At 38.4% G+C, this 17,363-nt stretch overlaps 2 protein-coding genes across 7 annotated transcripts in view; both read left to right on the forward strand.

The window, feature by feature from the left end:
* LOC122776381 (receptor-type tyrosine-protein phosphatase zeta-like) overlaps window positions 1-17,363 on the forward strand; it is a 940,026-nt gene that overhangs the window by 879,135 nt on the left and 43,528 nt on the right. The gene's annotated exons all lie outside the window — the stretch shown is intronic.
* The window catches only part of pot1 (protection of telomeres 1 homolog), a 46,638-nt gene that overhangs the window by 1,476 nt on the left and 27,799 nt on the right, over window positions 1-17,363 (forward strand). For 2 of the 3 annotated variants that reach the window (XM_044036914.1, XM_044036913.1), the window contains exons 2-7: window positions 6,198-6,331; window positions 8,181-8,253; window positions 9,092-9,186; window positions 12,514-12,621; window positions 13,590-13,664; window positions 15,124-15,250. In XM_044036914.1, coding sequence (XP_043892849.1) covers window positions 6,212-6,331; window positions 8,181-8,253; window positions 9,092-9,186; window positions 12,514-12,621; window positions 13,590-13,664; window positions 15,124-15,250 — 598 coding nt within the window. In that variant the 5' untranslated portion in view covers window positions 6,198-6,211. The remainder of the gene's footprint in view (window positions 1-6,197; window positions 6,332-8,180; window positions 8,254-9,091; window positions 9,187-12,513; window positions 12,622-13,589; window positions 13,665-15,123; window positions 15,251-17,363) is intronic. The other variant, XM_044036915.1, reaches the window with a different exon arrangement.

Consider the following 17,363-nt stretch of genomic DNA (forward strand, 5'->3'; position numbering starts at 1 on the left):
GCATAAGCAGGTGTACATAATGTAGTGTTCAGTGAAAGTGCAAGTGATCCCTGTGCTTGGAGCAAGGGGTAGAGTAAGGACACAATTGTTCTGATACCACAGGCTGACTGAGCTCTGCTTTCCTTTGCTCCATTGCCATAATGTGAATTGCATATAATTGCCAGTTTCTTATTTATCATGAGTCATATGCAGATATTCTTTGGGCCACTGATCTGATGTGAGACTTTGACTATCAGCTCTCAGCTGATACCAAGTCCAATATTAATATATTTAATCAAATCATTTGTATCTGAGACACATTGAAAGGTCATAGATGTAGTTAATCTCACACTCCCTGTTTTACAAGCTTCATGTTTCCAATGGTGAAAGCCATGTATCAAAGGCATAAATATTTAAGCTTCATTTATGGATATGATGTAAGTAAAAGTTAATTGTGGATCATTCAGTTCCCAACACTGAGTGACATGCTGAGATGTCTCACTGTGTTTTGAATTTGTTGTGACTGGAGAAACACTTGGACCGTGGTGTTACAGAGTGGTGCTTCTTCCCTTGTAAACTTTGACAAGTACTGACGGTGGTGTGCAGAGCAAACACAAGCTGATAACAACTTTAATTTTTAAGCATGCCATGAAGTGAAAAAGTGCTGCAGCACTTCAAATGCTATAGTATATGTCTCAGTGCGGATGTTGATTGTCTGAACATGGCATTTACCCCTGTCCAGCTCCTGGATTCTGCACTCCTCCCTCTATGGAGCTCAGAATGAACATTCATAACCTCTCAGAAGTTTACTCATCCTTTCCATCCATCTGTGAAAGTTAAAAATCAACTGCTTACCCCGGCCTTTGAAGTGGCGGCCACTTGCTGTGTTATAGATTACCTGTGTGACCTTGCCAACCTTCCGCTGAACATCTGTATGAGTGGTAAGGATAGTGGAATTTCATCTGGCTGTGGCTGCCTGGTTTTTCTCTTCTATGCTTGGGACCTGCTTCTTTCAGGACTATGTCTATATTGGCCAAACTTGTAATGAATTTTAATGTTTGCCAACAAATGGTTTAGTCATAACTAGTGCGTTCAAACTATGGCTGCAACTAATAATTATTTTAGTTATTGCTTAATCAGATTATTTTCGTCGTTAATCAATTTGTTGTTTGGTACTTAAAATATTGAAAAATGCTCATCACTGTTTCCCAAACCTAAAATGATGATATTCTCAAACCAAAATTATACAGTTATTAATTACTTATTTTGTTATATGGCGAAAAGAACCCAGAAAATATCGACAGTGAAGATCTGATTTATTTTTTTTAAAGAAAATACTCAAACCTATTAATCATCAAATTAGTAGACAAATAATTTAGTAATTGATTAATCAGTTAATCTGTTCAATCAATGCAGCCCTAATCCAGAACAAACACAAACCAAATTTTGGGTGTTGTTGTTCTGGGTTGTTTTTAGATAGTGCCCTTCCCCTTCCACCAGACAAGAGTTAATTCCTTTTTAAACTCTGCTGTTACCGACACACTTGTTTGTTTTCCTGGTTTCCTTAGAAATATGTTGTTGCATTCGTACTAACAAAGGATAATGAAGTCAATACATTTGTGAATACATCTTATGATTTCCAAGAAAACCAATTATTTTTGAGAACTGTATAATTGCACTGTAGCCCTCTGAATCATAATCACATCAAATTGTGAGGTTCCTAGATACTCCTACCCCTACTGAAGCTGTTTGAATGCTTTGTAAGTTAATTCACACTACCACAAAATTATTAAGGAACTGAAAACATTGATTGTCAAGTATTAAGAGATGGCGATTATTGTATATATTATGCCATGCATGCATAATAATATTTTTCTTTGGACATTGGTCTGGACCACAGTTTAGCTACATCATCAGTGTGCATTTATATTGTATCTGTAATAAAGAGGTGACTGCAGTACTTATTCCCCATGTACTGCTGTGATATTTATATTAAGTGAACCCGTGTCAGCTTTTTCTTATCAGCTACTGCTGATGAAATAAGGTTCATCTGCCTGTGCCCTCTGGGAGGATTTGTTTGAGTCCCACTGCAGAGAGAACTCCTCCATTCTGCATGAGAATAAACCTTTGAGATCTGCGTTTTCAACCTGCGGGTCAGGAGATAAGACGTGGATAAAAACATATCTCCACTGAACAGGCGGTGCGTATCATTGTACCTCCCCCAGTGCTTCTGAATATTTAAGCCTCTTATGATGATGAATCAAATGATACATGAAAATAAGAAATATTATAGCCTAAGTGTTCATTCTGGTCCACATTTATTGAAGCGCCAAAATCCCTGTTAGAGTTTCAGTATGTCTACAAGAAGCAGAACAGCATACCAGTTAAGAACATTGTCAAACCTACATTTTTAATCCCTCATATATGTGCCATAAGTAGTGATCAGTATTTCTGTCCATGTCCATCCCAGTTATGTTTATATATGTGTCTATTTGTGTTTGTGGGTTTGCTCTGGTTACTCTGGCTTCCTCCCACATCCATGCAGACTCTCAAAATTGGTTTCCCAGGTGTGAATGTGAGCGTTAATGGTTGTGTGTCTTTGTATTTGTCTGCGATGGACTGACAACCTATCCATTAACTGCCCATTTTTCTTCACCAGCTGGTCCATACCTTGTTCCTTGGAAGTGCTCAATTTGGCAATCTAAGGTAGTGGACCAAAGCATAACAGAGTTCACTGCTTTAGTAGTACTTAGGTAGTTTTGCTAACAACACAAGTGCTAAAAATAAACTTATATATTCAACACAACATTGCACTGTGGAAATTGGCATGGTTTAGTTTACTTAAGTTAATTTTCATGTAAGAACTTGTAGATTCTGCTGTGCATATGCCTTCCATCCACATTGCCCTACTGCTTACAAAGCAGTTGACTCTTAACTGCATTTTAGAACTGTACCTTTTTCCATAAACATTTAAAATGTTTAGTGTCATGTCTTGCAGGTGTGAGACAATTAAATGGGAATGTTAGTGTCCAGGGTTCCACTATCTCTGTTACTGGACAGAGTAGTCTGTACTATCATCTGCTGAGAGTATGTGACTCAGTGCTGAAGTTTAGTTTATGTTTTTTAATAAATGGATTTCTCTGAGTTCTCTGAGAACTGCTCTCCCCTGACACGCTCCTATCACTCGGCACCTGCAAGCTGCTCCTGGCCTGATTTATATTTATATATATATATATTTGGTCAAATTGTTGGACCATGTGCATGTGGCAGCTGAGGGTTTTATGCTGCTGAAAATAAACCTCCCTGAGTTGTGTTCAAGACAGTGTTCACTTCTGTCCAGACTCATTGGTTGAGATTCAATTTTCTCTATAAATGACAGGAAAGGGTCAATCACAATGTGCTTTGTATCTACATTAATAGGGGTGGGTCAAAATATTGTTTTTGTGATATATCGTCGTCCTTCCTTGTGCAATACGATAATCAATGTGCCAAGGCAAATGTCGATGTTTTTATGAACAAATTAAGGTGCACTGATATTTTGCTCTTTGTATAGATGAACAAAAATCAGAATGTTTCAAGCCTTGCTCTTATTTTTCTGGCTCTGGAGATTCTGCATTTGCTCAGTCATCCTTGACTATGTCACATTGTTTCCTGTTGTGATCAGTGATGATTTTTTTTCAGTCTGTACAACCACTGAGTGCTCCCTCCACAGCAGTCCTATTTAGTCTGCAGTCCCTATTAGTGTCCTGGGCTTATGGTTCGGCAGTGAGCTGCTGGTGGGAGGTCTGTCCTCTGTCCCTCTCAGCCTATCTGTTCCTCATGAGTGATGTCGTTGGGATGAACTTGAGTTGCCTTCTGAGTTAATAATGAGCATCTCTAAGCAGCTGACCAGTGGGTTTCAGGGGTGCTAATAGGAACAGGAAGACCGCCATCTGCTCGAGGTAGGGCTGGCTGACATTGGGAGACACTTTACAGCCGACCAGTGGTCTATGATAAGTTGCTCCTCTTTTGGGAATTGTGATGGAGGGTGCTTGACTCGCAGTTCCCCACACCATTCATTTGCCGAAGCTGACAAATAAAGCAGCTGCACTACGCTACAGATCAGATGGCTACACATATCCGTAAAGTTCTCTCAGGACTTTATCAAACAGGTGGGATTTTGTCAATGCAGCAGCAAAATATGGTGGTGAAGAAAACCTTAAGTCTGCACTTGGTGGGGTCTTCCTAGGCTCCTAAGAGTTCTAATCAGATAATCAAATAGATATTTGTCATACATTTTTCAGTTTTACATTTATAGGGTGTCAACAAACACATCAGGATTTCTACTTGACCATGAAAAACATTTTTTGTGTCCAGTATTTTCCTATTAGTAGCTCTGTTAGACTTGTCCTCCCTCCTCCCTATATCACCTCATAAATTTCATGTGGGCTGCATTCATTAACCATTAACAGTGTAATCCATGTGAAGAGAAGAGAGGACCTTAATGCCTGAAAGGTTTCTTTGCGACCCCTGAGAATGAGAGACCCATCGTACTGAGTAAACGATCTAGATCAGCGATAGCTGTTAGAATATAGAGCTATTTAATAAGGATGGGATTTTCAAACAAAAATACTAATCACTATCCATCAGGATGTTGTCCATGGATAATTGATGACCATATTGCAGCACTGCAGCAGTGGTGACACGGCCTGCATGGGTAAAACAACCGAGCTGCTGGCATAACGCATACTGTGTAATTTTATGACGATTGTTGCATTCGTTTGTAGATTTTTCTTTTAAGTACTCCAACATCGCCTCTAATTATTCAAAATTACACTCATATTTACTATTGCGTTAACTTAAGTACCACACACAGCAGCTTAGCATTGATTGCGTGATGTGTTTTCTTAAATGTAAAGTCTTTTTGTGTGTGTTTTTGCTTTTATTTCCTGTGTTCATGCATATGATGCATGTGACTCACTGCTACCTTGTAACACGCAGCCTCGTGGACAGAATTTTGACGAGACTAAATGAACAAACATTTGATATTGCCTTGACAGATACTGAGCAGTATCTGCATAACCCCATGTACAGACACTAAAATAAATTTGCTGTTGACTCACTGATAGCAAACACAGTTTTAAGCTTAAACTGTTGAAATCCATCTTTGATGCAGTTCATGGATCACAGATAATGACCTACAGTTGTACGTGTATCCCCATAATTTTGGTCAAGTTCTTTTTGAAGTTTGATTGTGGAAGCTTGTAGGTCAGATCCAGAAATTATCTGGTACCTTCACGCAGAGTAGCTCTGAATTCATGAATGAATCACTTGCCCTGCCTTAATTCAGGCCTCCAGCTGCTCCCCTCAGAGAGGTTTATTTGATTTTATAATTTTTTTCTAGCTGGGTTTTCTGCCTGACTGAGCAGTTGACTCTACGGCAGAGTGAACAGCTCGCCTGCCTTGCAGGCTGTTCCTGCTCTACAGTCCTTGGTCAACGAGGTACCACCAAGGGACTCGGCAGTCAAATCTGCCCCAGATCAAACTAACAAGCTCTGACAGGAAGCAACGTGCTACCTGCTGGGAACATAGCCAATGCTTTTCTGTGTTTCTCTCTAAAACGCCTCACAGACTTTAACACTCCTGCTGCGCTGTCGACATGGATCTTATGTTTCCTGTCGTAGGTCTTATCTTTGTAATGAGTTGTCTGTTGTGGATGATGGCTGGACTGGCTGTTGAACCAGAGATCAGTGATGGGATCAGTGTCAATCAGCAGCTGTGTCCTGTGTCTGGAGATGTTTGCCCTCGCTCTTTTTCTGAACCTGATGAACATGAATTAGGGCTGCAACAATGAAGTGGTTATTAAATGATTAAATTAACTCATTTTATTCTCAACTAATTGAATTTTTGTTTTTTTATAATTAAAACAATTTTTCAGATTTTCAACTTTAAATTAAGGTTTCTTTGTGTCATATAACAAAAAAAATCATTAAATTTTAATAATTTTGATTTGAGGACAAATTTAAACTTTTGAGAACATCATCATCTCCAGGTTTAGGAAACACTAATTTTTCAACATTTTATGGACCAAATGATTAGTATATAGTAATCAACAGATTAATTGATTATGAAAATAATGCTTAGTTGCAGCCCTATTATGAATTGAATTTTTAACAGTTGTCCTTTTGCCCCATTTCTTGGTCCAGAACTTAACCTTATGTGACAATTTATGTCCTCAGGTCACCTGAATGCCATGCCTGTCTATGTGCTGTCGGAAGGGGCGGGGCCAGGCACTCGTATGCCAGCACACCTGACCAGGATTTCCATCCCACTAATCACCACCAGAATGGACTGTGTCAACAAATCAGTCAAGGTTGGTGTACAACAGAGTAGAGATTTACATGTTTAATCCCTTTTACTAATCATTCATCAATGTCACGATCAGCCATGCCAACAGGAAGACAAACATTTCTAATTATGTATGCATCAAATTACTTATGGAGCCAGGAGGAAAAGGGTTTTCTTTGGATGTAAAATAGGATGCTTTGATCTGTCTGCCATTACTGTGCTGTGTCTGTTGCTGCAGTGAAGTAGAACTTCATTGTAATTTTGTAAATATGACATGTAAAGTCATGTGCTTAACATCCTCAAAGCAGCAGCTAGCAATCAAGGGTCACTACAACTTGAGGTTTTTTTTAAATGCAAGATATTTCATTATATCTGGCACAGACATTCAATTGGATTTGTGTAGAATATTGCAGTTGAAGGTCAGGGATGCTGTGACGTCACAAAACTAATATTTCTCTCAAAGATGTATTATGTGTAGCTTTAAAACATCAGGCAAGAAATCTGATTCACTGTAACTGTGCACTGTTATCTATCTTTCAAGCCTTGTATGAGGAATAGATCAGTATGTGAAGAAGACCACTGAGGTCAGAGCCGTTTTCATTTCTCATAGAGATGCACACAAGCTTGTGCACAAAAAAATGTGCTTTTATTATGCCTCCTTTGCCTGCCGGCAACAGATGGGACGATAATGTGCTAATTATGACAATTTATCAGACAAACTGTCTAAATGGATTAAATGGTTAAGTGATGACATTTTTAGAGCCAAAGAAGTCAAAAGGTCACTTTTAATCTGACGTCGTTATGGTCTGCAAAAACACTTTTCTGGCCATTACTCAGCAGAGGGGGAAATTAGGATCATATTTTCTCGTTAGTTGTGCAACTCTAAATGTTAAGTTGTGTTATCTTGCATTTAATGTCAGATATCCACTAATTTAGGGTCACATTTGTTATCATTGTCATTACTATGGTACTGTCCTGTTTCACCATAAAGATGAATAAGGATATTATCAAGTTCTCATGTGATATTGTTAAAAAACACACAATCTGTATGAGCATCCAATCCTGGATTTAAAGCAGCAGGAAACCCTCAATCAAATCATGTATAGCAGCAACTTTGTATCGTTCAGATTTACAAAACATTGAAAATTGAGTGGTCTAAGCCTTTTTTGCAAATACTTTTCTATAAATTGCCCAATTCAATTATTTTCAAATAAATAGAATAGAATAGAATACACAGACTCCAATGGAAAAAAAAGACCTTGGGGTCTCATTCACTTCTGTGGAGTGGAAAACATATGGAGAGACTAATCTATAATATCCGCAAGTCAGATACACACTAAAATTTAAATTTAAATTTTGAGATTTAATCTCACATTTGTATTTTTAAACATAAATCTTCCTCCTTGTCCTGTCCCTTATCTATTAGGTTATAAGGTTGTTACTTTAGTAACTGTTTCAATTATATGTATTGAGATTCCTCTTTTTGCCCAAATACCTTGAAGCACAGCTGTTACTGTAAAATTAGTAATGCTTAATGTTTTCCGTATAGATAACCTATTTTGCTGTTTTCCTTTCCATCCATCCATCACCTGCCTGCCACCGTTTAGGTACATCAAGTTTCTTTTTCTGTTCACGGGAGGCTATTTTCTTGTTCTTGATGACGACGCTGCACGATCATATTTATGAAAACCAAAGCGACAGAATAATCGACCTTCTGTCTCGCAGCCCTTTTCCCTGAGGCACTCATCTGCACTCCTCACTTTTGTGACGTGGCTTTGATCAGTTGACGGTGCTCTGAGTGAAATACTGCAGAGCTTCAGTCAGGTAATGATCCTTAGTTTGCCTTGAGGTTTATTGTTGTTTTGTTTTTATAGGGAAAAGTTATTTGTAAAGGCCCACTGATGTCGTTGGCAGCCAATGACTTCACCTTGAAGAGTGTCATCCAAGGTAAAACTCAAATTTTTTTTGTTTATGCATGAGATTCAAACCAAACTTAAGGTTCTCTGGGGCTTTTTCAGCTGCATTTTAAAATTTATTTAGTTGCACTAGCGCTACATTTCGCTGCGGCCAAATATATCAATGTGCCGCCTTCAGCACCACAATTTTAGAGGTTGCCTTTTATTCACTCCCCATATCCATTCATACTCGAGTGCAAACAAAAATAAGGTGTAGGTAAATGTTTGTCTCATTTGAAGCACAAATATAGTGTGTTCATACACAAATATTAATTGGACATTATGTTTCCCTGGTTAGATAAACAGCTAAAATTCTGACTGTTTTGTAGTGGTTATACAGTATGGTGAATATAGGGAAGCATACAAACACACAATAAAAAAAATGAATGGCAGACTTTATTCAATTATTACTAACTCTATTGAAAATATGAAACTACTATAAAGTACCATGAACATCGTTCTTCAAGTTATCAATTGATTTAGGCTGCATGTGCTGTTTGTGGATAGAAGGGGGAGACAAAATCAGCTGTTTGTGTGTGTGAGAGAGCTGCAGGGGATGAATAAACAGAGCGATACGTTGAGTTTTTAAATCTTGTTAGGGGAAAAAAAGACAGTTACTATTGATTCTGTCGCCATGCATTGTCCAATGTATGTGACTCTGGAAATATTAGGTGCACCAGTGCAACCAGAGAAAATCTAGTCGCACACCACAGAATCTCTCATCTGTGTAACATAATCTGTCACAAGTCATCTTTAACGCCTCACTGCATTGCGATCGGAATCTCCATCGTAACTCCTCATTCCTTATTCCTTCTCCTCATATTTTTCAGAAGAAGAGTCTGATGTCTTGTCTCAAAACATGTCCATCAACATTGTTCTGTTTGGAGCGCTGGCCGAGGAATTCAATCAAACTGTCAGTCAAGGGGTAGGTTCTCACATCATAAATTAGGTTTTTACACATCACATGTACTTAAGATGTCACACGCTACATCACACATACTGTATGATGCTATAGAAAAAAATCACAGGGACTGTCTAATGCTGCGTATCAGTTATCGTAGTACAATTTTATATTTATATCCTGTATATAAATAAAGTAATAGGATAATTGAAATACGTGTGTGTAACTTGTGAGATAGTTCCTAGATAGATAGTGTTTGATCATATTTGTTAAGTAGCTTTGGTTTGTGTTTTTAATACAAGTTTGAGCTTGGCAGTAATTCCAGCTGTGCAATAATAGTTTATGACGTAATGCATATTTTATTTATAGAACCATTGTCAAGCCTTAAGCACAAAGTGCTTTAAAAAGGGGCAAAACTAAAAAACAAACTCAACATTAAAGAGGTATTCTTTCAGAAGGAAAAACGCCTGACTGTATGAAAAACACATACAGTGTGCTTTTTTTAAGAACATTCAAAGCAATATCAACAAAATAGGAAAACTGTCCTATTATGAAATGAAAATGAAAGAAAATAGCTCAAGGCCACAGAAGTGAATCCTGTCATGGAAAAACCATTTGTATCAAACAAAGTTTTGAAGATGAGGTTTAAAGGCAGTTACTGGAGGAGGCAATTGTGTGGCTCTGAGCTTGCAACAACACACTCACCCTTTTGTTTTCAGTTTTTGCTCTGCAGTAGTTAGAAGACCCTGGCTACATCCACACTCTGGGTACGACTGCTGTCCATACTACGCCGGCGTTTTAGAGCCCTGAGTGGTGATGTGTCGTTCGTGAACGATTCGTTCAATATGAACTATGAACCTTTATATGACTCGGGAGTAATGAGTCGTCTCAGTGAGTGATTCGTTCATTTTCATGCAGTAACCTTCCTTCGCCACATGGCAGGCAGCTGCATAAGCTCAGTCAGCAGGACAGGAAACAGTAATAATTAGGTCACGACTCACTCAACTGTGCGTTCATTTGTCAGTTATTTCGGTATCGAAATGAAGGTATTGGTATCGGTATCGAAAATTTTTGATTGATACCCAGCCCTAGGAAAGAGCTCTGTTAATATAATAATCTGACGTCAGATCGTTGACAGCCATGAATGTGATTATTAACACTTTGAACTGGATTCTAAAATAGACTTGGTGCCTGTTCAGTGAAGCCATGATTGGTGTGATGTGTGAGAATAGCTTTTTTTCTGTAGTGTTATACGTTACATTTTAATGACAGTTGCTTAGCAGCAGCAGAGAAATCGGCACAGAGGTTTCTCATTAATAGCCTTCCTGCTGTGTGTATTAATGACTAAGATTAACATTCATTTATACTGCACTTGCCTGTAATCAGGGAGAATGAGCAGTGGCCATACAACAGCATGTCGGGGAAATCCTCTGCAGCTTATGCTGTATTAATGCATGCAGCTATCACAGTGGTGTCAGTGATTTTACAAATGTGTGCAACAAGGAAAAAATGAATTACCACAACAGCCCTAGGAGAGAATTAATGAATGAATTTGCCCTCTGTCAAGCAGTTTGGAGAGAAAATGACAAAAAAAAAATGTATTTCTGTCATTTATCTGGTGCTTATAAGACTAATATATGTGATTTTCTGTGTAAAGGATATGAATTATTGTGGAAATTATATCTTTTACCAAATATACCATATTACCATATGGTGCCCTAAAAACAGTTCTAAATCAGATAATAAATGGGGTACTTCAAGTGTGCTAAATTAAGCAAGTAATTCATAATATTAAGGTTTGGGTTTGCTTCCTCTATCCTGGATTCAAATTGCCATTATTTGTACAAGGTAGGAAATGATGCATTCAATAATCTTTGACTAGTCCTTATGACTACTCTTTTTGCTTCCTGGGAATAATTATGTTCCACCGAAGGGTAAACATCACTCGCATTTAAACAAATTATCAGTAAATTGTATTACATTATATACATTATGCTGTTAAGAGCAACATTCAGGAGATCTACTGTATGGGCCTAAGCTCTGACAAACTCAATTACAATATGTACAGTAATCATACACCAAAGATTAATGCACATGCAAATTAAGTATCTTACTGTTACTGCTGTGTTTATGTTACAAAACATGGGATAACTGTTAACGTGTAGCAATGTTGACAATTTATATGATGCCTCTGTGTTTTTCACATTTAAATAGTTCAAATCTGAGAATGTGCTTTTTGTGCTTTTGAACTTGCCTGGAGAGAAAAAAATCCCAGAAAGGCGAGCTTCTTTACTGACGAGAGCAAAGGAGACAGAAGCGTATTAGAGATTACATGGTTGGTGAACATAGGAAAGAGGTGGTGGAGACCATAAACAGAGTTAAAAGAGAGGGGATACTGCAGTAGCATTCATCAGGTTACCACGCCAACATAATGAGTGTTGTTAGATGCTTTATTTAGCAGCTGTTGACTAACAAGTTCACGTCACCTTACTAATGTGTTGATATGTCTTTTTTAAATGTTTTTATTTATTGGCTTAAATTATTACAAATTACACATTTTTGTTCTCAGAAACTTGATACATATTGCTAAGAGACCAATAGAAAACATGTTTTTATCCCCCCTTGTATGTAATTAATTTTGAGTTCATACATTATTTGCACAAACTCAATAACTGGTTACTAAAGTAAAGGATATATTTGTATTATTACTTATCATACATCTTTCAGTTTAATATTTTGACACAGTTGCAGTTTAAGAAGTAGAAGATGTTGAATGTGTTGTTGTGTGTCAGGATTGCTGCTTCTCTGACTCGGGTTTAGTCCTGTCTCTGACACTGTCATAGCTGTACACAACAACACCCAGGATGCACTTTAAAGAGTGGTGAATAAGTCTGTGATCTGCGTAGGGACAGTGACCACATTAGGGATAATCCTCCTCACAGTTTTTTTTCGGTTTTTGTGCTTCACCGCCTTGATGAAACGTAAAGCTTGGTGAAAGCAGGAAGTTATCACAATCTGAGCTGCCATGCTCAGCCTGAAGATGATGGAGGTCTTGCCAGGCTGCGTTCCTCTGTAACATGATTATTCAGACTATCTGCTGTCTCTTCGTCAGGCTCGTGCAGAGGCTTTAACGGAGTCTTGGGGGCAGCTGGCACGCCCAATAAAAGACTATCTCTACTTTTCACACCAGTGGCGGCTTGTTGTGATGTCTCATTTAACTCCCCCTGCCCAACATCTGTCGCTACACTCTCGTTTTCCCCCTGGGAAGAAGAATGTGTATTTATCCCTCTTTGTTTTCTCTGTTTAAATCCCTCAATCTGCTTGTTTCATTTATCTCATGTTTTCCTGTAGGATGTGTTGGTGGCCTCTGGTTTCACTGTGGCTGAATCTTCCACCTTTCAGGATGACAAGATGCATCCGTGTAACCTGCTGCTGTCGGGACACAATGCCTGTCTATATGTGAGGATGTTTATCTAAATAATATTGTATATGTTGTATGAAAAGTCCCCTTATAGCTTTACATTTTTTCTCCTTTACATGTATCTGACAGCTCTAGTTGCTTGTTAGCAATTAATCTTGAAGCTAAGGTCTGTAAACTCCAGCAAGGCTACACTTTAACAAAAATTCGAATGATGCATCTCGCCCCCTTTTGTCATTCCTCTCCTCAAAGCTTTATTTACACCTTCATTTATTGATGGCTACTGGGATGTGAAGATGAAAGTGTTTCAGAAACAAATAACAGACAAATAATGCATGCATTCAGGCAACAAAAACGGTCAATAAAAGATGTTACGAAGGAGGTTATTGTCTGTGTTTACCTGTTGATGGGGGTGGAGTGGCTCAGTGGTTAAGACCGGTACCCTGTGTGCGAAAGACATCATAGTCGCAATGGTCACAAGTTCGATTCCACCCCTGGCTGATTGTACTCAATTCAATTGTAAGTCGCTTTGGATAAAAGCGTCTGCTAAATGACATGTAATGTAATGTAATGTAATGTTGATGAAATTCACGTCCTCCTCCATTTTACTTGAAGTCTCTGTATTTCTCAATTCTACAGGAGCAACACTTTTTTCTGAACCTTTTACATCATCTAATGCATGTCCAATGTTCAGTATATACAGAACAGTGTGTTACAACACTATAATGATCAAACGTGGCTGCCTAAATTGGCTTGGATATAAGGGATAAGAAATGGAGTTGGAATTTTTTACATTTTGCTTAATCCAATTAAAGCACCAGCTTCTCATAGACTTATATTATTTTTGTTTTTATTCTATTCATCATTTGAGACAATGATACTTATTAGATATCTTTCTACTCTCTGTCGTCCTCACCGTCTTTTGTGCTCGTTTCTTTCCTCCAGCAGCAGTGCTGTCTGCATGGTGTCATTTGAGATATTTACTGGCATCTCTGTCTTCGTCCCTCAGGTGTCCCGCCTGCTCCCTCCATCTGACCCCATATCCCCGGTGGCCAACAAGAGGAGCACGATTCTCTCCACGGAGGTCAGAGTCAGAAGCCTGCTTAACTGAAGCGGCTGCAGGGAGTGCTGCTGAAGAGGTCTTGTATCTGTCAGGACCTTTTTATGTCAGCAGCTGACTGTCCTGTGGTCACCTCAGCTGATTCTGTCGTTGCTGTTGCTGGTGATGATGTGTGGAGGAGATTTTTTTTAATATTTAAAATTGCATAAATCAGGGGACCGTTTACAACATTTTAGTCAAGTATGTGTTGCTTTTAATGAATGAAATTAGCCTCAAAGAGAAGGTCAGTCGGCATATCAGTTGTTATGTGTAGAATATGTGAACATGTTTTAGTTATGCCGTAGTGTTTAAAATTTTGCTTCAAGACTTTTTTATTTTGTTTTAAATTAATTTTAACTTATCTGAAATACAACAGAATGTAGAATACAATGAAACAGCAGTCCTGAGAAATGTAATGAATGCATCCTGGATGCATCTCCTGTCAGATCTCACTTCCTCTTTGTTGAGTGTAAATCTGCATGGATGTCATTTCTGTTCAGGCGAACAAAATTATCCATTTTTTTAGTAGAGAGACATTTGTCTTTGTCAGTGAGTTAGTGTGTCTACTTGGTCTGTGTATTAGAACGAGTGGAGAGTTGGAAGGGGTTTAGTGAACCAATGCATTACGCACACAGCTCTACTGTAACATTAGATTTTAACCATTAGAAATAATAAATCTTGTGGCGATCAGTGTTCATATTGTGGCGCTTGCTACAAATGAATTAACGAATGGACCCTAAGACGAAAAATTTACATTCACATGGAAGGTGAAATGTAAGCAAATGTATCCATGACCACCTTCTAGTGTGGTTTTTGTGATTGGGTTTGAAGAAGCCTTGAGATCAGATTGTGTGTAGATCTGAACAAGTTTTTAAAATAAGTTGTTGTAATCTTCTTTAGGTGGCCATCAAACAATTACCAGTTTTTGTTATTATCTCTATAAACTCATTGTTTCCATGTGTTTGTGATGCAGATGGTCATTTTATCACATCACATGTAATAGCCACACAGCCAGTTTTACCATCTGTGATTTCAAGCACATGGTGTGAAAATCAGCTGCCACAGTTAAAAATTAAAACATATATACAAACTGCTTTACAGCCATGTTACATTAATGACGGATCAGTGAAGAGGGTTATTAGTGTCAGTGACTTAACATTTCTGACTGAAACATTTCTAACTGAATAAATTAACAGATACAACAGACAGAATAATACACACAAAAGATTTTCTGAAGCCTGGGATCAAATTTTAAAGATCGGTTGGTCTGTACTAGAACAAATATTGTTAAAATCAATAACTGGACAGGCTCTTCAGCCTGTCTTTGTTCCAGTCTTCCGTGACACTGCTCATTCACCTCACTCTTTACACAAATGCTGATATTAACAATATCATATAACATAGCATGTGTGTGTGTTTTATTTACAGTTTTGTTTTTCCTCAGGTACCCAGGAGGCCCAAGGTTCTCAAATATACATACGTGCGACTGGACGACCTGAAGCCTAAAACTGTAGTCAACGTGTACGGAGTGGTGGTTTTCTTCAAACCGCCATTCAAGAGCCGAGGATCAGGTCAGTGTGAGCTTCACACCACGAATATCAGTATTTTAATTTAAGAAAGTCTCTGTGAGGCTCTACTTTTGTCTAACATCAACATTCTAACATGTTAAAAAAATGCTAATATTTATCAGGTTTAATGTTACTTTTGTTTACTCTGCTAGTTAAATGTCCAGTTTTCAGGATGGTGGGGAAATATCAACAGGAATCAAATTGTCTTAAAATACAATTTAAATGCAGTTTAAATATTTAGCTGTAATTAAACTTTTTAAAAGTTTTTTTTTCTGTCACCACACCACTTTAATGGGCTTTTTGAGCGTTAAGACCTGGTTTTACGGTTAAGGTTAGAGTTGGGTTTAGGTTAGGGTTAGGTATTTAGTTGTAATGGTTAGGGTTAGCATAAGTGGCTAGGGAATGCATTATGTCTATGAGTGTCCACACAAAGAATGCAAAACCAGCGTGTGTTTGTGTGCACATAGCTCAGTTTTATAAAAACTCCACTTCTCTGAGAAACATGAGCTGATGGGTACAAAAGAAGAGAGACCCTTATGAAATGATAAAAGCTGTGTAGCGTGAGGGCAAACTCATACACTTTTTTCAAATGGAAATGTCACTGATTACTTCTGTGACACACTTGTCTAGCAAGCGTACACCAATACAAGACAGTGTTTCCTGACATTTCAGTTAAATAGTAAAAAGTGATCGAATGGGCAGCCCCATAGACAAGCGGAAAGACAAGTTTGCTTGTGACCAAAGGGTTGCCAGTTTGAGTCCCCGCCAGGTCAAGGGTTGGAGTACCCCTGAGCAAGGTACCCAATCCCTTTAGCTCATTGTTAATTGGACACTCTAAATTAACCGCAGCCAGTCTACTGTACTCCTTGTGCAGCTCCCAAACCCAGATAAATGTGAGGGTTGTCAGAAAAGGACACCCAGTGTACAAATCTCTGCCAAATCAAATGTGTGTGAATAATGATAAAATAATGTAACTTTTGTATGCGACATCTCTTATTGTGGTGTGTTATGGTTTGTTAAGAGCCTTATTGTCTATTGATTCAGTTTATAGGGAGTCTATAATTAATCAGCCTCAAAGCGACAATTCTGTTTTTTTTGGGTTTTTTTTTAAATGTGGTTGTATGACCTGCAACCTTTTCGTTAAATGGCTGACAGACGTCTGTTTACTGAGAGTGAGCCCCCTGTGTCTCAGGCTGGTTTTCTTGACACAGGAGGTGTCCACAGCACAGTCAGCACAGACTGTGTGTCAGTTGCTCATACAACCAAACATCAAAAAACTTGAACTATGCTTTCAAAGTATTTGGGTATTTTACCTTTGCCCGCAGTCTCTAGGTAACATGTGTTCCACTTTTCCTTCTCTCTAATGTTGGAGTGTAATGTGAATAACAACAAGCAGCCACAGTGCTAAAGCCTTTGAGAATCGCAAAGACGCCACTTGTGACTGTGGTGTAATAATGGATGTTGAAAAGGCTGCTTGCTTTCAAAGCTTCAGTACCTGTCAGTATCACAATGCAGGACAGTGTTTAGTCATTCAGGTCATTCCTTGTAAACACACACTGCTGCAGCTGATATCAACCCAAAGTGTAGAGGAAGCAATCAGACTTAAGAACTAGGAGGCGGAGCTGTTGGCACTCAGCGACAGAGAGTCTGAATGACAAAAGAAGAGTGGTGGAAATGATCAGAAAATGAACACCAGACTGTTCAGTCTGAGTCGACCTGCAGCCATGCAGGACAGGATGATGAAGTAAGTGTGTGTACATGTCTGTAGTTGTCTATAAGGACAATGAAGAGAAAGCAGCTTCCTCGTTGGATCATCATCATGATCTTTGAGGGCCCTTAGGTGTCTTTTATAGTAAAAAATCCATCTCATCAGACAGTACACACACCCACACACACAGTGTCACCGTCCAACAGCCCTGTTAAGGGTAAAGACTTAGCTTTTCAATCTACTGGTCAAAGCAGTCCTCCAAATATGCACATATAGTTGAAATTAGGCTGTTATTACAGCTATTATGATATTTTATAGGTCTGTAAGTAATTCTTTAATTTTACCCTTGTGTAGAAACTTTGCAGTGGAGACATAGATTTAAATAATGTCATGTCTGAATAATATTCA

The sequence above is a fragment of the Solea senegalensis genome, linkage group LG10 (genome assembly GCF_019176455.1).
Source record: "Solea senegalensis isolate Sse05_10M linkage group LG10, IFAPA_SoseM_1, whole genome shotgun sequence".
Lineage (NCBI taxonomy): Eukaryota > Metazoa > Chordata > Actinopteri > Pleuronectiformes > Soleidae > Solea > Solea senegalensis.